The 22,428-nt window shown below is 46.3% G+C and overlaps 1 protein-coding gene across 9 annotated transcripts in view; it reads right to left on the bottom strand.

Annotated features, from left to right (window-relative positions):
- SGCG (sarcoglycan gamma) overlaps window positions 1-22,428 on the bottom strand; it is a 69,827-nt gene that overhangs the window by 11,111 nt on the left and 36,288 nt on the right. For 3 of the 9 annotated variants that reach the window (XM_021065454.2, XM_021065456.2, XM_084981124.1), the window contains exons 2-5: window positions 19,124-19,318; window positions 16,692-16,793; window positions 11,484-11,571; window positions 2,327-2,446 (exon numbers count right to left, since the gene is read on the bottom strand). In XM_021065454.2, coding sequence (XP_020921113.2) covers window positions 2,327-2,446; window positions 11,484-11,571; window positions 16,692-16,793; window positions 19,124-19,318 — 505 coding nt within the window. 9 annotated transcript variants of the gene reach the window in all.

Here is a 22,428-nt window from a genome sequence, read left to right as displayed (position 1 = left end):
GACCAGACAGGGCTGAACTGCAGGGGCGCCGGGTCGGGACGAGGCCTGTGGCTCAGAGACTGCAGGACCGTCGACCAGCAGGACCCCCGCCGCCCTCGGATCTTGGTCAGAGCGACCTGTCTGAGCGGAGCGCCATCGGGGTGAAGACCGCGAGGGGAGTCAGGAAGGATCTGGCAAGAGGCGCCCACGTGTTCCCGTCGCCCATGGCCAGGGATCTTCCGCAAGGGGTCTGTTCGACCGGAACACAATTCTTACCTGAGGTCCTGGAAGGGGTCAGGTCTCACGAGGGGTGTCTCCACTGAATGTTCAAAAAGAGCCCCTTCAGGCCCTAAACACGAAGCAAAGACGCAGCGTTTTACAAAAGTTAAGGGAACCACAGCCAACAAACTGAGCATCTACACGGCGCAGCACAGGACCCGGAGGTTCTGATGGCTGCTGAGCTTGTACAGAGGTTTCAGTTACAAGGAAGAAACAAAAGCATAACGTCTTTCCTCCTTTTCCAAGTGTGCCACCATTTCATAGGTTCCTATCAACACAACATGATGTTTAAAGCAGTTACAAATACCTAGGCTTATGTGAAAGCTAGAAAACAATTTGGGAGCAGCAGATGTAAACTATTATACGCAAAATAAACCAGGTCCTCCTGTAGAGCTCAGGGAACTAGATGCAACATCCTGTAATAAACCACGCTGGGAAAGAACAAGAAAACACACATACATATATTTATAAAACGGAGTCACCTTCTTAGCCTTGCCAGAAACGAAAACACCGTAAATCCACTATAATTCAATTAAAAAATTAAAGCTAGAAAGCAATATCAGCCTTCAAATTGAAAGAAAGCAATTTGGGTTGAAAACTGCCTACGTCTATACATTCTAGGTAACAGTAATTTGATTCATTCTCTAGATTTTATGTACGAAAATTTCATTGTGTGTCATTTGTTTCCTAGAGCACATCAGGAAATTTTCAGAAAAATTTTAATTTTGAATACTTAAAACTGACTTTCTAATTTCTAGGAATCAGCAGTTTCCAGCTGATTCATTCGTCTGAGAACCTAGTTATACACAAGGTGCTGTGGCTGTGGGCTGGGGTGCCGAGATGCTCAGGTCAAAACGAAGGGCTCTCTGATATATCCTAACTTGTTTTACGCAGAGCACCACAAGGCAGGTACGATTATCTTCCCATTTTACAGAGGGGGAAACTGAGGAATAGAAAAAATTAATTAACTTGCGTAGTTACACCGCCAAGGTGCAGGGCTGTGCTTTGCATTCCAAGCCCACACTCTTCATCTGTGTGCAGTGGGGCGATTCACACAGAAAGGCTCATCATGACTTTCAGGTCCTTCCGCCTGGCCTGCACTCCCCCGCGGCCTTAGGCCCCAGCCCATCTTAGGCCACACCCCTGTCCGGGCCCCATCTCTGCTTTCCGCCACCCCTGACTTAGGCCCCGCCCCCGCACTGGCCTCGGATTTCCTGCAGGCGGGAGGAGCCTGCTGGACCAGGCAGGGCTGAACTGGAGGGGCGCCGGGTGGGGGACGAGGCCTGTGGCTCAGAGACGGCGGTTCTGCAAACCTACAGGATAATGGTGGCCATTACGGGGAGTAAGGCTCTCCCGAGCACTGGCGCTGCGACCATTCCCCGTGCCAATCACATGCGACAGGACCGTGTTTGGTTTGCCTGCAGTGCACACGTTTTCCACACCGTCTGGTGTGGCAGAGACTATGATGTCACAGGAACCTGTGCGATTTTTGCATCTCTCTATCTTATTCCCTCCCCCTTACTTCTCCTGATTTGCAAAATATAAAAGAAACGGTAAAGAAAAATTGTATCTCAAGTTAGTTGTTAATAAGACAGGTAGAGACATGCTGAGTGCGGTGGGTTCACTGAGCAGGTGACTAAAATCCGAAGGCGGCGAGGGTCCTGCTGGACGACGGTCCTGCAGTCTCTGAGCCACAGGCCTCGTCCCCGACCCGGCGCCCCTGCAGTTCAGCCCTGTCTGGTCCAGCAGGCTCCTCCCGCCTGCAGGAAATCGAGGGCCTGGGCTAAAGGCAGCTGCTTTCCGGTTGCACGGATGCCACGTCAGCACGTCAGCCCCAGGAAAGTCCAGAATGTTCTGTACTGATGGCTGGAAGCTGCTAAGAGAGTAAATCTTCAAAGTTCTTATCACAAGAAGAAAAACTGGTACGTGTGTGCGGCGACGGACGTTACCTGGACTTAGTGAGGTCATCGTGTCACAATACATGCAAATATGGAGTATGCTGTACACCTGAAACTAATACGGTATGCTAATGATTCCCTAATTTAAACAAATAAGAGTTCCTACGTACCAGTCACTCGAAGCTTGTCTGCACCGACCACAGCTTCCCTTTCATCAACGGTAAACAGCGGCCTGCCATCCCTGGAGTTGATGTGAAAGTGCTGACTCTGGATCTCTACCATTTGGGGACCTGAAGAATTAATTAGAACAGTTTCTTATAACAAAGTATTTACCCTATGTGGTGTTCAAAGCACTATTTTTACACACGCCCTGTCACCCAGCGCTACCGAATCCCTAAATATTTAGGATGTGTTACCCACATTGTTGACTCTATGATTACCTTTTTAGTCCTAAGCTTAAATCTATTATATAATTAAAAGTAATTGAGATCACACATGTTAATCTATACCAACATATGCATGAATACATTATTTAAAAGTCAGCGGCTTTTAAAACTTGCCGAAGACAGTATAATTCTTCTACCCAGATTACTTAAATTGCACCTGTTATGAGTATTACCCAGCTGAGGACTTTGTATTCTGAAGTGTGAGGCCATCTTCCGAACGGCTCACTTTAACGGCCCACGTGAACACACTGGGTCACACTGCAGGTGTCGCCTCTGCCCTAAGCCTCGCCTCCTACCGCGTGGAGAGAAGCGACGACCACAGGGAGGCACAGCCCTGCGTCTGCTCCCCCGTCACTGGAGGCTGCTCCGTCTTCTTCCCATTCCAGGGCCGGGGGCGTGACTTTCTCTCCCAGCTCACTCCCTGCACGTGCACGTTAGCTCACTGCCTTCCAAAGCATGACTATGCAGCAAATGTTTCACACGTGCTTCTATGTGCCAGGCAGCGGGGACACGTACCTTCAGCAAATGCAGTCTTGTTCAACTTCCCTCACTGGTGCACTTGGGCATCCGTGACTGTATGTTTCTCAATCTCCCTGTGCTCCCCGCCTTGCAACCCTAGTGGGATAACGGCCCAAAGTGTCTGGAACACTCGGTTCAGCATCTGCTTAAGGAACTATAAGTGTCCCTTCATTCTTTTGGGAGCGCACATCTTCTTTTCCAGAAAAGTAGGTTTCCTGGGAGATGACTACTTAGTAGTCTCTGGGTATGTGTCCCCGTGCCCCTCCCTGTACCCACTCAGGTTGACGGGCACCTGCTGGAAAGCAGAGAGAAACTTCCCAAGGAGCGCAGTCATCAGTTTCAGACCCGGCCACCAACGTGCCTATGTCATCCCAGTAGTTTGTACCTCAAAACCATCCCAAGATTATTCATTCATTTATATGTGTGTGTCTATATTATAAAGTCAAACTCATCTTTCCTCTATGTGTTATCTTCTCTTAAGCTTCATTTTTTATTAAAATTTTTATTAATTTTTTTCTATTAAAGTACAGTTGATTTATAGCAAAGTGACCCAGTCATACATATCATATATACACACTCCTTTTTTCATGGTCATCCTCCACCATGTTCTATCCCAAGTGATTGGATAGAGGTCCCTGGGCTGTACAGCAGGACCTCACTGTCCGTTCTAAATGTAATAGTTTGCATCTACTAACCCCAAACTCCCAGGTCATCTCGCTCCCTTCTCTCCCCCTTGGCAGCTGGGCAGCTACAAGTCTGTTCTCCTTGTCTCTAAGTCTGTGTCTGATCTGTATGTAGGTTCATTTGTGCCGTATATTAGATGCCAGATAGAAGTGATATCATATGGTGTTTGTCTTTCTCTTTCTGACTTCACTCAGTATGAGAGTCTCTAATTCCACCCATGTTGCTGTAAATGGCATTATTTTGTCCTTTTTATGGCTGAGTCGTATTCCATTGTGTGTATGTACCACATCTTCTTAATCCAGTCATCTGTCGATGGACATTTAGGTTGTTTCCATGTCTAGGCTATTGTGAATAGAGCTGCAGTGAACATATGGGTGTAGGTATCCTCTTGAATTGTAGTTTTGTCTGGATATACGCCAAGGCATGGGACTGCCAGATCATATGGCAGTTCCGTATTTAGTTTTCTGAGGAACCTCCATTCTGTTTTCCATAGTCGTTGTATCAGTTTCCATTCCCACCAATAGTGAAGGGGAGTTCCCTTTTCTCCCCACCCTCTTCGGCATTTGTTATTTGTAGACTTCCTAAGGATGGCCATTCTGACCAGCATGAGGTTCTACCTCATTGTGGTTTTGATCTGCATTTCTCTAAAAATTAGTGACATGGAGCATTTTTTCATTGGCCCGCTGGCCTTCTGTATGTCTTCTTTGGAGAAATGTCTATTTAGGTCTTCTGCTCATTTTTTGATTGGGTTGTTTTTTTGTTGTAGTTGAGTTGCACGAGTTATCTGTATATTTTGGAGATTAAGTCCTCGTCAGTTGCACTGTTGCAACTATTTTCTCCCATTCTGTAGGTTGTCTTTTCATTTTTAAAAATGGCTTCCTTTGCTGTGTAAAAGCTTGAAGTTTAATTAGCTTCCATTGGTTTATTCTTGCTTTTATTTCTGTTGCCTCGGGAGACTGATGTAAGCAAACATTTGTCTGGTTGATGTCCAGAAAGGTTTTGCTTATGTTCTTCCTCAAGGAGTTTCATGGTGTCTTGCCTTATGTTTAAGTCTTAAGCCATTCTGACTTTATTTTTGTGCATGGCGTGAGGGCGTGTTCTGGTTTCACTGATTTACATGTAGCTGCCCAGTTTTCTCAGTACCACTTTTGTTGAAGGGACTGTTTTTTTTCCCCCCATTTTATATTCTTGCCTCCTTTGTCAAAGATGAACTGACCGCAGATGTCTGGGTGTGTTTCTGGGCTATTTTGTCCCAATGATCACACGCTTGTTTTTACACCAGTACCACACTGTCGTGTTTGCTGTAGCTTTGTAATACTGCCTGAGGTCTGGGACAGTTGCACCTTCTGCTGGTTTTTTTCCCCCCTCAGGACTGCTCAGGATTTCCTCCTGCTTTGTTTTTTTCCTTCAGGGTTGCTTTGGCAATTCTGGGTCTTTTAAGGTTCCATAAAAATTTTTGGATTATTTGTTTTATGAAAAACGTCATGGATAATTTGATAGGGATTGCATTAAATCTGTAGATTGCTTTGGGCAGTATGGCCATTTTCACATATTAATTCTTCCAATCCAGAAGCATGGAATATCTTTCCATTTCTTTGAATCCTCTTTAGTTTCCCTGATTAATGTTTTATAGTTCTCAGTGTGTAAGTCTTTCACCTCCTTGGTCTGGTTTATTCCTAGGTATTTAATTTTGGGGGGTGTGATTTTAAAAGGTATGGTTTTTTTTGATATTCATTTTCTAATATTTAATTGTTAGCATACAGAAATGAAACAGATTTCCAAAATATAATCTTCTATTCTGCTACTCTGCTGAATTTGTTGCTCAGTTGGAGTAGTTTTGTATATAGCCTCATATACAATATATACAGTATCACATCATCTGCATATGGTGACAACTGTACCTCTTCTCTTCCAATTTTTACCTTTTATTTCTTTTGTTTGTCTGACTGCTGTGGCTAGAACTTCCAATACTATGTTGAATAAAGTGAGAGTGGCATCCTTGCCTTGTTCCAGATTTTAGTGGGAAGGCTTTCAGCTTTTCTCTACTGAGTATTAGCACATATAAAGCAAAAGTGAGGGGATGGAAAAAGGTATTTCATGTGAATGGAAATGACAAGAAAGCAGGAGCTGCAATACTCCTATCAGACGAAACAGACTTTAAAATGAAGGCCATAAAGAAAGATAAAGAAGGACACTATTTAATGATAAAAGGATCACCTCAAAAAAGGATGTTACACTTGTCAATATTTATGCCCCTAATATAGGAGCGCCCAAATACACACAACAAATACTAACAGACATAAAAGGAGAAATTGATAGGAATACAGTAACTGTGAGAGACTTTAACACCCCACTCACATCAATGGACAGATCTTCCACACATAAACTCAATGAGGCAACAGAGATCCTAAATGACACAATAGAACTGTTAGACTTAGTTGGTATTTTCAGGACATTACATCCAAAACACCCAGAATATACATTCTTTTCAAGTGCACATGGAACATACTGAGGCACAAAACTAACCTCAACAAATTTAAGAGTACAGAAATTATTTCAAGCATCTTCTATGACCACAGTGGCATGAAACCAGAAATCAACTATAGGAAAAAATGTGAAAAAAACCTGACCACATGGAGACTAAACAACATGCTACTAAAAAAACGAGTCAACAAGGAAATCAAATAGGAAATTAAAAAACACCTTGAGACAAACAACAGTGAAAACACAAGTGTTCAAAATCCATGGGATGCCACAAAACAATCAGATGGAAATTCACAGTGATACAGGCCTTCCTCAAAAACAGAAGAAAGATCTCAAATCAACAACCTAACCTACCACCTAAAGGAATAAGAAAAAGAAGAAGAAACAAAATCTCAAGTCAGCAGAAGAATGGAAATCATAAAGATCAGAAAGGACTCAATAAAATAGAGGTTAAAAAATAGACAAAAAATATCAATAAAACCAAGAGCTGGCTCTTTCAAAAGGTCAACAAAACTGACAAACCTCTGGCAAGACTCACCAAAAAGAAGAGAGAACCCAAATGAAGAAAATGAGTTGTGAAAAAGGAGAACTCTCAATGGATACTGCAGAAATACAATAAACCATCAGAGATACTATGAACAATTATATGCCAACAAATGTGACAACACAGAATAAACGGGCAACTCTCTAGAGACATACAGCCCTCCAAAACTGAATCAAGAAGAAATAGATAATTTAAACAGAATGATCACCAGAAATGAAACTGAGTATGTTATAAAAACACGCCCAACAAACACAAGTCCAGGACCAGACGGCTTCACAGGCGAATTTTACCAAACATACAAAGGAGAACTTACAACCATCCTTCTTAAACTTTTCCAAAACACTGAAGAATGAACGCCCCCAAAGACATTCCATGAAATGATTATAACCCCAATAATACCAAAGCCAGACAAAGCTACTAACAAAAAGAAAATTATAGGCTAGTATATTTGATGAGTATAGATGCAAACATTCTCAACAAAATTTTAGCCAACTGACTCCAACACGTTAAAAAGGATCATACACCATGACCAAGTGGGATTCATCCCAAGTTCACAAGGATGATACAGCATACGCACATCAGTGTCATACACCACTTTAACAAAAGAAAAGTAAAAAAAGCCATGACCATCTCAATAGATGCGGAGAAAGCATCTGATAAAATCCATCATCCATTCATGATAACAACTCTGACCAAAGTGGGTATAGAACATATTTCAACATCCTAAAAGCCATTTCTGACAAACCCACAGCAAACAAAACACTCAATGGAGAAAAGCTGAAAGCCTTCCCACTAAAATCTGGAACAAACAAGGATGCCCACTCTCCCACTTTTATCCAACACAGTATCTTGTGATTGTTACCTGTATTTCTGCTCTTCTGAGCATCCACCCAGACTCAGTTACTCTGTGATTCAGTGCCACTATTTACTGCTCTGGGTCACTGATAAATCTTACATATTTATCATATGAATACTGATTTGCATTAAATGATGAATATCAAATTATTTGACTTTAAAATCAAGAGGAAAAACCTGGAGTAACTTATCCAGTAAGAGCTCACTGTTTATCTCATTGGAAGCTCACTTAACTTGAGGAACCTAATTAAGTGAAAGGGGTTAAATTAAATGATATCATTCCATACACACTGATGAAACATTCAACAAATGAGTTTAGCTGCATAATTTTCATGAGTAACAAAGCCACAGAGACCCTCAAAGAACACTCGGGAAAGGGAGTCTCTTTCATTCAAGACAAATATATTGTATGTTCTTCATGCTCAGAGCTCTGCGCTAAGAGTTGAGGATACTGAGGTGAGTGTGAGGTTTAGCGTCCACGGAAAGATAAGGCATGGCACACTCGTCCCCTGGCAGTGAGATGACTGTGGCGCAGGCGGGGACAGTGTTGGGTGAGAACCTGGACGAGGAATTCATAGTCCTCCTCGGGGGTCAGGGATGGCAGCCTGGGGAGAGGACGTCTGAGCTGACCTTGAGCGAAGAGCCTGCCCTTCCTGATGGAGAAAGGACCAAACACTCCAGACAGAGGCGGTACCTGAGCAAAGGCTCACAGGTTAGTGAAATTCCATCTCCATTTTATTAAAAAATATATAGATATCGAATGCCAATTTTCTTGAGAAGAAAATTTAAATAAGAAGTATATTTACTTTTTAATTATAAAAATTAAAAAAAAAATTGTAGAGTATAGTCGATTTACAATGTTGTGCCAATTTCTGCTGTACAGCACATGACCCAGACACACACACTCTTTTTCTCTTACTATCTCCCACCGTGGTCTATCCCAAGAGGCCGGATGTAGCTCCCTGTGGTGTCCTGCGCAGAGGACCTCACCGCTTATCCATTTTAAATAGAAGCGTTTGAATGTCACATTGAAATACGATTTCCTCTTCCACAGAAACTGTTCTCCAGGTGATAAGAAGCCCGCCACAGGAATAATCATCTCTTCAAATAACTGAGGTTATAATTACACCTTTCAACTGTCCATAATATTCCACTAGTCTTTCTAACCTACTTGGACACACATTAGAGCTGAGCAAGCAACCCTCATTTGCAGCAGAGTTCTTCAAGAAATATATCTCAAATACTTTCTTGGTGATTAAAAAAAACAAACAGCTATTTGATAAAATAATTTTTTGTGTGTGTCTTTTTACCATTTCTTGGGCCACTCCCATGGCATATGGAGGTTCCCAGGCTAGGGGTTGAATCGGAGCTGTAGCCACCAGCCTATGCCAGAGCCACAGCAATGAAGGATCTGAGCCGCATCTGCAGCCTACACCACAGCTCACGGCAACGCCAGATCGTTAACCCACTGAGCAAGGGCAGGGACCGAACCCGCAACCTCATGGTTCCTAGTCGGATTCGTTAACCACTGTGCCACGACGGGAACTCCCTGATAAAATAAAATTTTTAATGACAGCCCTTGGTATAAACAAAGAGGAAAATAAATAAAAGACAAAGGAATAAATAAAGGAAAGCTTTAGGATCCGATCAATTAAGTTTGTGAAATTGGCCTAACGGTTTTTCTAGTGAAAACACAATCCAGTTCTTCCTGATTTACGGTATATGCCGCATTAAGAGCCCTCCATTATGGTACCTTCCAGACAGCATCATTGAAAAAGAAATGTCACCAACTCCCGCAAGAGAAGGAAAACATTGGTTCTACTGCTGTGGTTAAGATCCTTGACCCCCTGAGTGAGGCCAGGGATCGAACCCGAATCCTCATGGATACCAGTCAGGTTTGTTACCACTGAGCCACAATGGGAACTCCTAAAGTAAGTCTAATGGCAAGCTTTTCTTAAAAAAAATAAATTCCTCGGGGACAAAAAAGGGAACCACATGCGCCGTAACCAGGACAATTAGTGGCGTGCCCTGACGCAGGCCCGTCTGAGTAGAGCGACAGTGGCGGACACACCTCCGACAGGGAAGCAGGTCCTGGGGTCACTCTTGCCTCGTCTGTTCTACTAGCTGTGTGTTCTCGAGCACATCAGCCGTCCAGCACGCCCATTTTTTCATCCTTGAAATTGGAGACAAACTTATCTCTAACTCCCTTGTGGGCTATAGGAAAACCCACATTTAGCCAAAACTCAAATGAGAAAATAAGTATTTGTATTAAATCATTTTTGTAAGTCTATACAGAGAATCTTTCCCTTTTGGAGCTCCTAAAAAATAATGACAGGAGTTCCCACTGTGCTACAGTGGGTTAAGAATTCGACTGCAGCAGCTCAGGCTGCGACAGAGGCATGGGTTTGATCCCTGGTCCAGTGCAGGGGGTTAAAGAAGCCAGCATGGTTGCAGCTGTGATTAGGTCATAACTATGGCTCATATCTGGTCCCTGGCCTGGGAACTTCCGCATGCCATGGCCATTAAAAAAAAAAAAAAAATTACACACTCTTTAAATGCTATTAATTACTCGCCAGCATATAGAAACCAGCGCATAGGTATTCAATACACGTTTGTTGAATGAATGATAAAAGATAGGCAAAAAATCCCTGAAATACTTAAAAGCCATGGTTAAAGAATTTTAACAACTTTAATCGTAGCATTGCACACTATACAATTCATCAAGAAGCTATGATTCAGTTTAACAGGTTTCACAAACGTGTATGTTGTGTGAACACAGATGTGCCCCTAGAGCCACTGAGAAGTTCAATGGACTGAGTGATCCAACGAGCTTCTAAGCAAGAGAGGAAAACAATTTATCATTCAGCATAAGTTCTAAGGATTCAATCGGAAGACAAAATACAGAACCCTCTTCTTAGTGTAAATAAAAGGAATCGCCAGTTACGACACGGAGGAAGTTTCCAGTGTAACATGACTGTTCAGTAAAAACAGGCATGAAAAAGAGAGAGACCGGAAGGGCCATCCTGCCTCCTGGCTGCAGCCCATCTCCAGAGCGCAGATGCTGGAGAGAAGGGATACACGTTCCTCTCGCCCGCTGTTTGCTCTTCTGTCTTTTCTCGCATCTCCGTGCTTCCTTTCTGACCCTTCTGCTCACTGTGCAAGATGCCACGTGACCTCTCCCCCACGTGGCCCTGCTCTCCTGTCTCAGCTGAACAGGTGGGTGCCCAGCTCACGCAAGCGCCCGTGGCTGAGCAGCTGCACCGGGCCCATGAGTGTACTTTGCTGGGAGGTTGGTATTCGTGCAACTAAAGCCCATGCTGGTTGGTGTGGGGACCACGGCCACTCAGATGACGAACCAGAGTCCCGCAGAGTTAGGACTGGGGTAACCATGACGCTCAGGTGAAAATCATGGGCCAAGATGCACTGGGAAGGAGAGGAACGGGGCGGCGAGAGGGAGCGGCCTGGGGGATGAGGCTTCGGCTCAGCGCGGGTCTGCGTCTGCGTGAGGCCGGCCACCGCTTTCCCGGCCCCGGCTCCGCGAGGGACTCCGCATCCTTCAAGCACCACTGCGTTTCCTCTACTGCCTGAAACGGTCCCCTCTCTCTTGGCATCCAGATAACGTCAACTAAAATACCTGAGGCTGCTCCCCCCGCCCTCCCCGCTCTTCTCTGTGGTCTCCACTTAGAAAATTCCTCCTTTGACTGCGCATAAATACCTCCGCACTCTTTCGAACACCCCCCCCACCCCCGCGTGTATCCACTTGGCACCCGGCCGGGGACCACCCGCAGGACTCACCCGCCGTCAGCCTGCCCGTGACCTCTCCTTCCACCGTGCGGGCACTGAGAGTCACGTTCTGCGGGGACTGCAGAAGCAGAGGCGAATCCTGAAAAGGGATTTACAAGGTTAGTTCCCACTGAGAACGGCCACCGGGAACAAGGTCAAGGGCCGCGCTGGCCGGAGCGAGGGTGCATCTGGATTCTGCAAAAATCTGAACCGTTACCACGCTCCGGGCCGCCAGGGACCGAGCTTCACTTGGGAGGCACTTCTGAATCTGATGCCAAATTTTCCCACTTTTTCTCTTACAGTGCCTGAATCTTTTTGTTAAGGCTTTTTCAAGACTTCCCGAAGGTTAAAATGATCCATCATTTCCCTCAAAAAAAATAAACTTTGTACATGAGTTTAGGGTTTATATAAAGTAATTTCTTTTTTTTTTTTTTGTCTTTTTGCCTTTTCTAGGGATGCTCCTGCAGCATATGGAGGTTCCCAGGCTAGGGGTCTAATCGGAACTGTAGCCACCGGCCTACGCCAGAGCCACAGCAATGTGGGATCCAAGATGCATCTGCGACCTACACCACAGTTCATGGCAGCACCGGATCCTTAACCCACTGAGCAAGGCCAGGGATCGAACCCGCAACCTCACGGTTCCTAGTCGGATTCGTTAACCACTGCGCCATGACGGGAACTCCTATATAAAGTAATTTCTCCATTGAGCCTGTGATCTGATAAATTTCCGGCTAAAATTATTCTGAAAACTTGGATTATGTTGAGGGCGTAAATGCATTAACTGCTTTTACAAAATATAATGACCTCCTGGGTTTAGGGTACCTGTGTATACCGGTTACCAAGTGCCAAGTCCACGTTCAATCAAGGTTTAATCAGTGTTCTTCTCTTTTCCAAGAACTTAAACTTTCATTTCTTATAATTTATGTCCAGGACAGGATACACTTGTAAAAGATAAATCAGAGAAGGGTTCGTGCTTCTAAAATAAATACCATGTTGTTTTCAAAATGCAAAGGCTTCTGATTTCAAAAGAGCTTTTAAAATTTGTTGGATGCCTACATTTTGAGAGCTCTTTGCTGGAAGATAAAGTGGCTTTCTGAGCTCATAAGCGCTTTCTGCGGGATTGCCGTCTGAATGGGGTTTTGTTTTACAGAAGATTGCTGGCTCTTATGTAAACAGTTGTCTTCAAAGGGAATGCAGCAAGCTGGCTGCTGGATTCAGGTAGGTTCATGTCACCAGGAGGGAACCAAATATCTTCCCAAGTTGGGGGTGGGGGGGATAATGTGGTTTTTCAGAAGGAAAGTTTTAGGGGTCCTCTGGAGCTCCGGTCAGAAACTCTCCAGTTGGCTTTGTGGAAGCAGATGGATTTCTCAGGGTCGCACCTTTCAGCCGCGGTGTGACCTTACTGCTCCTTCTTGCATTGTTAGGAAACACTGTGTGATAATAGCAGCTGGCAACGGACAAGGATTTTTCCCACCAGTCTCTCTTTTTAACCCGCTACATTCTGAACGAGGGAGCATCGTTCTGCACATACAGATGAGGAAGTTGAGCTCAGAGAGGTTAAATTACAGCTCACACAAACCCACGGCCAGCAAGTGACAGTTCCGTGATGGGACCCAGGCTTCAGCTGCCAACGTCAGGCCCCTTTCGATCGCTCCCCCTGCAGGGAAGGGCTGGCCCAGCTCAGAGCTGGGAGGCCCCCTCCGAGGCCCACACAAAGGGAGCTGTCCCGGGAAACACTCTGCTTGTCTGATCCAAAGGCCACTCTCCAGCCCTTTTCTTTTTCTGGCTTCCTCGGCAGGGGCTGGAAGAGCTAAGTGCTTCCTCAGCCTGCGCTGCACTGACTGAGCGAGCCCTGGGACGCAGCCCTGGTCAAGGAGACATATGCGGAAACTGCTGGGATGAGGCCGGAGTTCCAGGCAAGGCTTTGCTTTTCTGACGAAAGGGATGCAGGCGTTGACACTGCATGTTCCCCAGGCCCGTGCTCTGTGTGTGCCCCAGCAGACACCTAGTGACCATCGGGGAGGTGGGGCACAGGAGGAGGACCAAGACACAGGCCCCGATGTTGGTGAGCACTGACCTGACGGCCACAGCTGCCCCTTCCAGCTTCCTGTTAATGCGGGACACCACATGCTGCAGGATTTCAATGCTTTTACGTCTATTGAGATTTGTTTTATAGGAGTTCCCGCCGTGGTGCAGCGGAAATGATACCCAACTAGGAACCATGAGGTTTCGGGTTCAATGCCTGGCCTCATTCAGTGGGCTAAGGATCCTGCATTGCCATGAGCTGTGGTGTGGGTGGGAGACACAGCTTGGATGTGGCGGGGCTGTGGCTGTGGTATAGGCGGGCAGCTGCAGCTCCGATTTGACCCCTAGCCTGGGAACTTCCATATGCTGTGCGTATGGCCTTACAAAGGAAAAAAAAAAAAAGAGAGATTTGTTTTATAGTCCAAAATATGATCTTGATAAATGTTCCCAGTGCACTTGAAAATAACTTGCCTTCTCCTGCTGGCTATCAGAGGGAGCGCCCTGCATACGTTTGATCGTGTTGTTCAAGTTTCCTACGTCCTGACTGACTTCCTGCTTATTGGTCCTCTCAGTTCTTGAGAAAGTGATATTGAAATGGTTGACCATAAACTTGGATATACCCCTTTCTCTTCTTGCAGGTCTATTAGTTTTTGCGTCATGTATCTTGACGCTTGGAAACACTTAGCCACCTGAACGCTGGTGAGTTTACTCCTGGTCAACTGAAGCGACCCTGTGCGTCTGAGACCTTTATCTCTCTGCTCCGAAACCACTGTCTGTTGCTAACATGGCCGTTACGACTTCTGCGGACGAGTGTCAGTGTATCTTTTAAAACATCTTTTGACTTTGCACTTCTTTGTATCGTTGCCGTTCAGATGGGTTTTTGGCAGGTGGCATAGAGTTGGCCTTGCTTTCTCCTCCGGCGTGACCATCTCTGCCTTTGGGTATTTAGAGCATTTATATTTAGTGTGATTACTTTTGACTTTGTACTTCTTTGTATCGTTACCGTTCAGATGGGTTTTTTGGCATAGAGTTGGCCTTGCTTTCTCCTTTGGTGTGACAATCTCTGCCTTTGGAGTATTTAGAGTGTTTATATTTAGTGTGATTACTGAGATGGCTAGGTTTAAATCTAACGACTTGCTGTCTGCTTTGTAGTCCTCCCATCTGCTCTTTGCTTCGTCTTCTCCCTTGCCGATTCGTTTATTTCTAATTTCATCGCCTTGGTTGGCACATTAGCTCCTCCCAGCGTGGGGGTGTATGTGCTTCATGATTTACACCACGCGCCTTTACCGTCTCATTGTCTGTCTTCAGACAGTGTTAGGCCACTTCTTGTCTGACCTGAGAAGATGCTCGAACAGGGCTTCCGCACTGGCTCTTGTGGTTTGTTGTATCGTTTTCCTGCATTTTTACTTCCGTCCTTGTTAGGAACTATCCATTCATGTGACTGTCTCTGCTCTTGCAGTCAAATGGCTTCTGAAATGGGATATTCTTTATTACTGACCCACAAATTCACCACTTCTGGTGTTTTCTGTTCCTTTGTGAAGATGCAGATTTTCACCTGGTATCACAGTCCCCTTGTATGAAGGATTTCCTCTAATATTTCTTACAGTGCCAGTCGGAAGCAAATTTTTCAGCTTTAAGTAGTTGAAAATCCTTAAATCAGTGCTCTGCTATCTTCCGGTTTGAATGGTTCCTGACAGCAAGTCTCCTGTTATCCTTTTCTTGGTTGGTTTGTATGGAATATGGCCTTTCATTCTGGCTGCTTTGAAAATCTTTCTCTTTATCTCTGATTTTGAGCACTTTAACTATAATGTATCTTGATGTCATCTTCTTGTATTTCTTGTTTGAGGTTTAATAGGCACATTTTATATGTGGGTTTAAAGTTTTCATCACACTGGGGGGAAAAATCACATATTCTTTCCAATAATGTTTGTCATTTCTTCTCTACTCTCCTTGAATTCCAATTATGCATATATACGAGCCCTTGACATTCTCTCTCAGTTCACCGATACTCTGTGCATTTTTCCTGTCTTTTTTCTCTATATTCCATTTCAACTGGTATCTACTGCGGTATCTTCAAATTTACCCATCTTCTCTTCTGCAGTGTCCAATCTGCTGTTAATCTGCTAATCTCACCAAATGACTTTTTTAAAATTCCACATGTTGAAAGTTTTCATCTTTAGAAGACTAATTTGGGCTTTGTCCTGTATTTCCATCTTTCGTGTTTCTCTGTACGTGTCCAGGCTTTCCTTGACATTTTTGCCCAGGTGGAACACTGTTTTTTCAAGCTGTGTTCTGGGACCCCGTAAGTCACCCGGAGAAAGTATGGTCCTTTCACGGCTTGTTAGGCTTTGTTAGATGGGACAAGATCAGCATATACTCCAGTGCCTCTTGTGCCCATCCTGAGCCAACGCTTCTGAGCATCCGACCCACTGTCCCATGACTTACAAAGCTGTCCCACTCTGGCAGGTGGGAGCGTGAGCCCTTCCCATCCCGTGTGAGCTCTGGGACTCTGCCTTCTGTTCCTGTTGAGTGTGTATTTCTTTCTAGTATTTGAATTCTTTGTTCATATCTGACTTCCCTTGCCACAGAAGTGTGTGTCAGCTCTCCATTTTCCATACCACAGAGCTATTCAATGCAATGAGATGCCATCATAAGTGTGTCACCCGAGTAAACTCGGTGTCAGGCTCATACATGTGTCAGCTGTGATATCCAGGCCGATCGCCTGCTCCGACTGTCATGGATGTGGACCAGAAGGAACAAACAGGGTGAAATGACCACATGTGTGCTTTGTAGTGTGTGTGTGAAGTTTTATGCCCCATTATTTTGCAGTTGGTGGCAGAGCATGGTGACTGTCCTGGGGTCTAGTTTGGGAGAGGCTTAAAAACCCACTGTGTATTTTAAAACAGTGCTTAAAAACTCAATGTTTTAATTACTAAACCCTTAATTATTATGGTATAAATTACTGAGGCCACCAACTTCAGATCTGAAGGGCACAAGAATGGAGTCTTTTTAGAATGTAACATCAAAAACAAATCTCACAACTTTATAGACAAGCTTTTCATGAGGAGTGTGTCATATATGTGTGCGTGTGTACATTTTAAAAACTCTCCTCTGAAGTGTATTAAATTTCTGTGTTGAACTATTATTTATTCTTCATAAAACACAAATTATTTAAACGTTTCATCGTCTTCTTACCACTCTGGAGCGTATTTCTTTGGCGTACAATGGGAATAAAAACTCTGAGTCCCCTTCCAGGCGAAGTCCCTCTTGTTTCACTTGCAAGTGGCCCATCCCTGCCTGTTAAAAAGATGAGACAATAGAGATTTTGTTATTGCTTTCTTTTTCCTTTTCTTTTTTTACTATCTACTTAACCCTTTTAAGGCTTCAAGTGCACCATGTGAGTTCTCCGCGTAACACCTATTTCTCGGACCTTTCTATGTGACGAGCCACGTGGGAGGACATGCGGCTGCATTCCAGGCACCTGCTTCCAGTCACAAAAAATGACCAGAAAGGACACAAGACTTTGTTCCAGAGATCACCAGGGACCACCACACTGTTAAGCCTTGAGGACACTGTAAAACATCCCATGGGTGCAAAACCAGAGTCAAGAGAGAACGGTCTACAGAATGTGAAGCGCTAATCTAGCGCAACAGGACGGGGTGCCTGTCTCAGCAACAAGGAAGGCTGGATAGATACACTGGTGGCAACGGGTGAAAGCCCTTCCTGTTTCTCATTTCGGTGCCAAAGCTCTCAAAAATGTTCTTTTCTAGTCCTGTTACTTCCTTCGCGTGTACGTATTCAGGGAAGGATACGGGGTTAGCTGGGAATAAAATAACAAAGGAAGTGCAGTCTGGTTCAGGGAGATCGCTCCAACCACCAGAGCGCGCATCGATGCGCAGCCTCCTCGTGTGCGGCGCAGCTGAAAAAGCGCGGAGGCACCAAGCGCGTGCACCTGCGGGAGTAGGTCCTCCCGCCCAGCCCCTCGGCAAGAATGACCCCAGGTCGACACCGTCTCAGACGGAGGCCTGGCCCTTTCCAGGGTTCATCTTGCTGTCTGAAGAGCAGCGCTCAAGAACCCGGACATTCACTGCCGATCCCGACAGGTGCCCCCCGCTGCGGAAAGCAAGCCCCACGCTCAGGAGGCGCACCCCGCGGGCTGCAGGCCACGCACAGCGGCCGCCACGCGGCAGGCTCTGCGGTTCTGAGGAGCCGACTGCAGCTGGGCCGGTGGACTCGGCTGCTGGTGCCGTTTCATTTCACTTCGTCGAAATTCGTAACGCCTGCAGGCTGTGTGAACCGCTACACACACGAGACGAGAGCAAACTATCCCCACGGGCACTTGCCCTTCACGCGGCGTGTAACACGAATGCATGAGTGTTTCTGAGACAAAGCCCCTCTTCATTCTTTCCAGACACGCGGACTGAGTGCCAGCCACGCTCTGGGATCCCCAGGGGACCAGGAGAACTCGGCCCCTGGCGCCGAGGGACTCTTCCTACCTGTCTGTCCCCAGCACCTGCGGGCAGGGCAGCTGCTGCTCTCCCCCAGGCCCCCGAGGGTCTCCTGCGGGTGGAGCGAGCTGCCTCTCAGAGGGTCCACAAGACCGAGGGGCCTCGCTGGTCTGGAAAAGCCCTGACAGAATCCAGAGTTTAAACTTGAGGAATTCGACTGTGGTTCAGTCTCCAAAAAAAATGTTCACTGCAGCATTTTTTTCTCACTGTGACTATCTTGCAAAATTAAGACATTCTGCATTAAACGAAATTTTCTTCAAAAAGTGTCCAAAATATGATCAGAGCATATACAGTTGCCCAGCTATCTGGAGACTAGGAGGATACTTAAAACAGAATCAGAATTCTTTAAGATTATGAATACTTTATTTAAATTTGTTGTTAAATACTGACGTGGAGACGTGAATTTATGGTGTATCAGAAAGGAGCTTTGGAGGTCCTGTCGTGGCTCAGTGGTTAACGAATCCAACTAGGAACCATGAGGTTCGATCCCTGGCCTCGCTCAGTGGGTTAAGGATCCGGCGTTGCTGTGAGCTGTGGTGTAGGTTGCAGACGCAGCTCGGATCCTGAGTTGCTGTGGCTCTGGGGTAGGCCGGTGGCTACGGCTCCGATTACACCCCTAGCCTGGGAACCTCCATATGCCGCGGAAGCAGCCCAAGAAATGGCAAAAAAGACAAAAAAAAAAAAAAAAAAAAAAAAGAAAGAAAGGAGCTTTTAAACGATCAGAAAGTACCATCCGAATGGTAAATGTCTATAAATGAAGGCGACTCAAAAAACATGATTTATACAATATTACCAACGTGATGCATAAAGCATCTTAAGCAGTCATGATGCCGTCAACGCCGACAAGCTTCTGGCCATCTCCCCACCAGGCAAAGATAACAATTACACAAAATGGCAAGGACAACAAACCACAAAAAGCAACACAGTAGCGGTCACAGTGAAACGACTAAAAACGATAAACAAGAAAAGTAAATGCTGTATGTATATTTTTGCTGCTGAAAACTCGACAGGAAAAGATCTTAGGTGAATGAACGGAAGTTGCTACTGATGGATGGGGAGCGGGTGACCATGCAAACAAGACACGAACATGCGTCTCAGGAAATACAAAGAAATACTTACTGGGGAAAACCACATCACTCGAAGAATCCAAATGGTAAGAGCCAAGTTCACAAGGAGAAGGATGAGCAAAAGAAGAACGAATAAGTAGAGGCAGCGCTTTCTCCAGCCATAAATGCCGATTTTGTAGACGGCCTGGTTCTCTGGCCTCTCCACCTGGGTGCCCTCCGTGGCTGTGGTGTACTGTTCACGCACCATCTGCCTCGGGGAGGGGAGGAGACAGGGAGACCTCGTCTGTCAACAGGGACGTACCATTGCCCAAGAACCCATTCCCCAAATTAGGATTTTTTCAAAAGAGCATTAAATGCTACTGTGAAACACGTCACTGTATTTCAACTGCAGTGCTAATCTGTCGCTCAAAAGAGACGTGATGCGTTCATGTGACATCCGGTGATTACATTTTCAGATTTTAATCAATCAAGTTGATACACACACGGCTTTCAAAATTCTGCAGGATTAAATCGGGAATGGACACGTCAACCTATTGACAACTAAGTTACCAAGTTTTTAAAAGAGTCAGTGGAGGGAAATCAAGCTGGAACCTATATGCCTTAAAACACATTTCAATCACTTAAGTTTATGCCAAGGATTACACTGCACTTACCTTCAGCCTAATTACTCAGAATTTGAACGGCTCTTTACAAGACACCAACCCCACCAACTTTTGCTTATAATAAGGCTCCCAGGTATTGACTCATGTCCAGAAAGATCAAAACATGTGTGCACAAATGATTACAAGCATTCATCATTTTATGTAAATAAAGGTTTCAGTAACAGTTTCAACTCTATGAAGGTTTTTAAAAAGCGGTTCACTTTCCCTTTACACAAAGAAAAAACACGGTTTGAATTTAAAACTAAGATGAGAAACTGTGATGACTTTTCTGACGGTCAATGGAGCACAGCCGTGAAGCAGCATGTAGAATCCTCTCCTCGAGATTTTTAAAATGCATTTATTTTTAGGAAGGGTTTGGAGAGGTCCTTGTTTAAAAGGTCATGGTCTAAAATAATTCTTTCAATCTCCTTCCAGCCGAGCAGCAAGCACGTTCCATGTCTGAATGACAGCACGCAATGGTGCGCGGCGCCACCCGGTGTTTCAGACGCTCGGGGGGCTGGTGCCCCTCCTTGCGGAGAACCGGAGCGGCCCGGGATGTCGCAAGGGCGTCTCATCTTTGACCCCTCCAGTCTTCCTTGTAGCAGGAAGTCACCCGCACAGGCCGCTGCTCCAGTTTCAGAAGTCACCCCTGCATCTCCCCTTTCCCTTCGAGCCGCAGGCCGGCAGGCCTTCTCGACTCTGTCTTCAACCTGCCTCCCGCATCTGCCGCCTCCCCTCCACTCCCGGGGCTGCGGCGGCGCCACCGCCAGCTGCCGGGAACGCTCGGCAGCGCCACCGCCAGCCTTCTTCCCTCCTTCCCTCCTTCTGCTCTGGAAGCCCCCCCCCCCCCCGCCCCGCCCCAGCAGCAAGTGTAAGAGAGCTCCTGTCACGCTGTGGTTTGAAATCTTCCCAAGTTTTGTTCACAGAGAAAATCAAGAAAACTTTCATGTCGCTTACGTCAACTTTGCTGTGGTTTTCAGGAGGGCTGGTGGCAATTCTGCCCGGAGGGAAGCCCTTGTGACCTCGCTGCAGCCCTGCGAACCTGTTCTTTTAGTTGATGCTCACGTGCTTAGTCATATCCCTTCTCCAGAATCTAAACTCCATGTGACTCCTGTTCATTTAGTGTTTAGTGTCCCTAACGTGTAACAGGCTCCCAACAAAAGTCTTGAGTGGATGAATGAACAAACGAATCAAGAAAGGAATGAAAGAACTGGTGAATCTGACAAACTGAGCTACCCGCCAGGAAGGATGCTAGAAAAGGGGGCCAGACAGATGGGGTAAGTCCTCTGAGGCCCAGAGCCGACAGAATGTTTGGTGATTTAGGAATTTGCTCGATCCATTAAGAAACGATTTAGTACTCCCAGGCCAAGCTTTTAGGCAATGGTCGCAGCCGAGGGGCGCGTCCCAAACGGCTAAGTGGGTGAACATAAACTACGCTGTCCCGGTTAAAAGAGTGTCAGAGTTGACATGTTGGGAAGGGTCTAGGGGTATATAAACAGGAGGTCTCTCCAGTGTCTGCAATACTGAAAAAAACAGGAATGAGGATGAAGTACAAGACCCAAAACCCCCACCTGGTCTTGACAGGCATCGAGCCACCAGCCCGAGGCCCCCGAGGACAGGGGTGGTGCTGTGTCACCACCTGCCCTGGTGACGGCAGGTGCTTCCCAGTAGTACCTGGGGCCCAGCCCCACGGGAGGGAGGGAGCCCAGCTCCCTGTTTCCAGAGCGAAACTCCTGCGTGGATGATGCTCAGTGTCTGAGTCCCTTCCTCCCTGGAACCCCGTTACACTCACTCAGCGCTCCACTCCACTTGCCCCTGCAAGCTCACCCCTGGCCCCGCTGCCAAACAAAAGGTGCCATCGCAGGACCCCATGAGAGCACTTGCCCAAGACCAGCCACCCCATCCTCCTTGAAATGTGCCCACTTGGTTTCCAGAACGCTCCTTGGCCTCTTTCTCACAGGGACGGCTGCTACCTCTCATTCTCCTGTGCTGCCTCTCATCTCCTGCTCCACACTCACCCTGGGCTTCTCCTTTTCACCTGCATGTCCACCCCCACACAACACCCCCCCCGGGGGTGCACCCACATGGTGTCTATTCCCCTTGAATCAAGACTCCTACACCCACCTGGGAATCTCAAACTTCCCACGTCCCCAAAATCCCGACCTCATCTCGCCAGCCTGCTCCCTGTAAAACCTTCCGCGTCGCACTAAAAGGCAGCTTTACCTTTCAAGGTGCTCAGGCCCAAACCCTCATCATTTGTTCTCCATCACCAAGTCAGCAAATCAGAGCACCGTCTTTTTTTTTTTTAATGGCTTCATCTGTGACATATGGAAGTTCCCGGGCCAGGGTCAAATCTGAGGTGCAGCTGCATGCCTACACCACAGCCACAGCCACGCCAGATCCTTAACCCACTGAGCGAGGCCAGGGATTGAACCCACATCCTCACAGAGACAGTGTTGGGTCCTCAACCCGCTTAACTCCAGAGCACACCTCGAACCCAGAACCGGCCCCTCTCCACCATCCTCCACCCGGGTTACTGCAACGGCCACCTAACTGGTCCCTGCTTCCAGCCCGAAACCTTCCACAGCTTCCACCAAGGGGCTGGAGGTGTCCTTTTAAATCACCACCTGGTTCACACGCCCTCTCTCCATAAAACCCTCCTAGGATCACAGGTGTAGAGAACAAACTACTGGTTACCAGTGGGGACGGCATGGGG

Source organism: Sus scrofa, chromosome 11 (genome assembly GCF_054392235.1).
Source record: "Sus scrofa isolate SSC_HxYL_T2T_F1_AM1 chromosome 11, Sscrofa_HxYL_maternal_Yorkshire_Landrace_v2.0, whole genome shotgun sequence".
Lineage (NCBI taxonomy): Eukaryota > Metazoa > Chordata > Mammalia > Artiodactyla > Suidae > Sus > Sus scrofa.
This window is presented reverse-complemented; position numbering and strand designations above follow the sequence as displayed.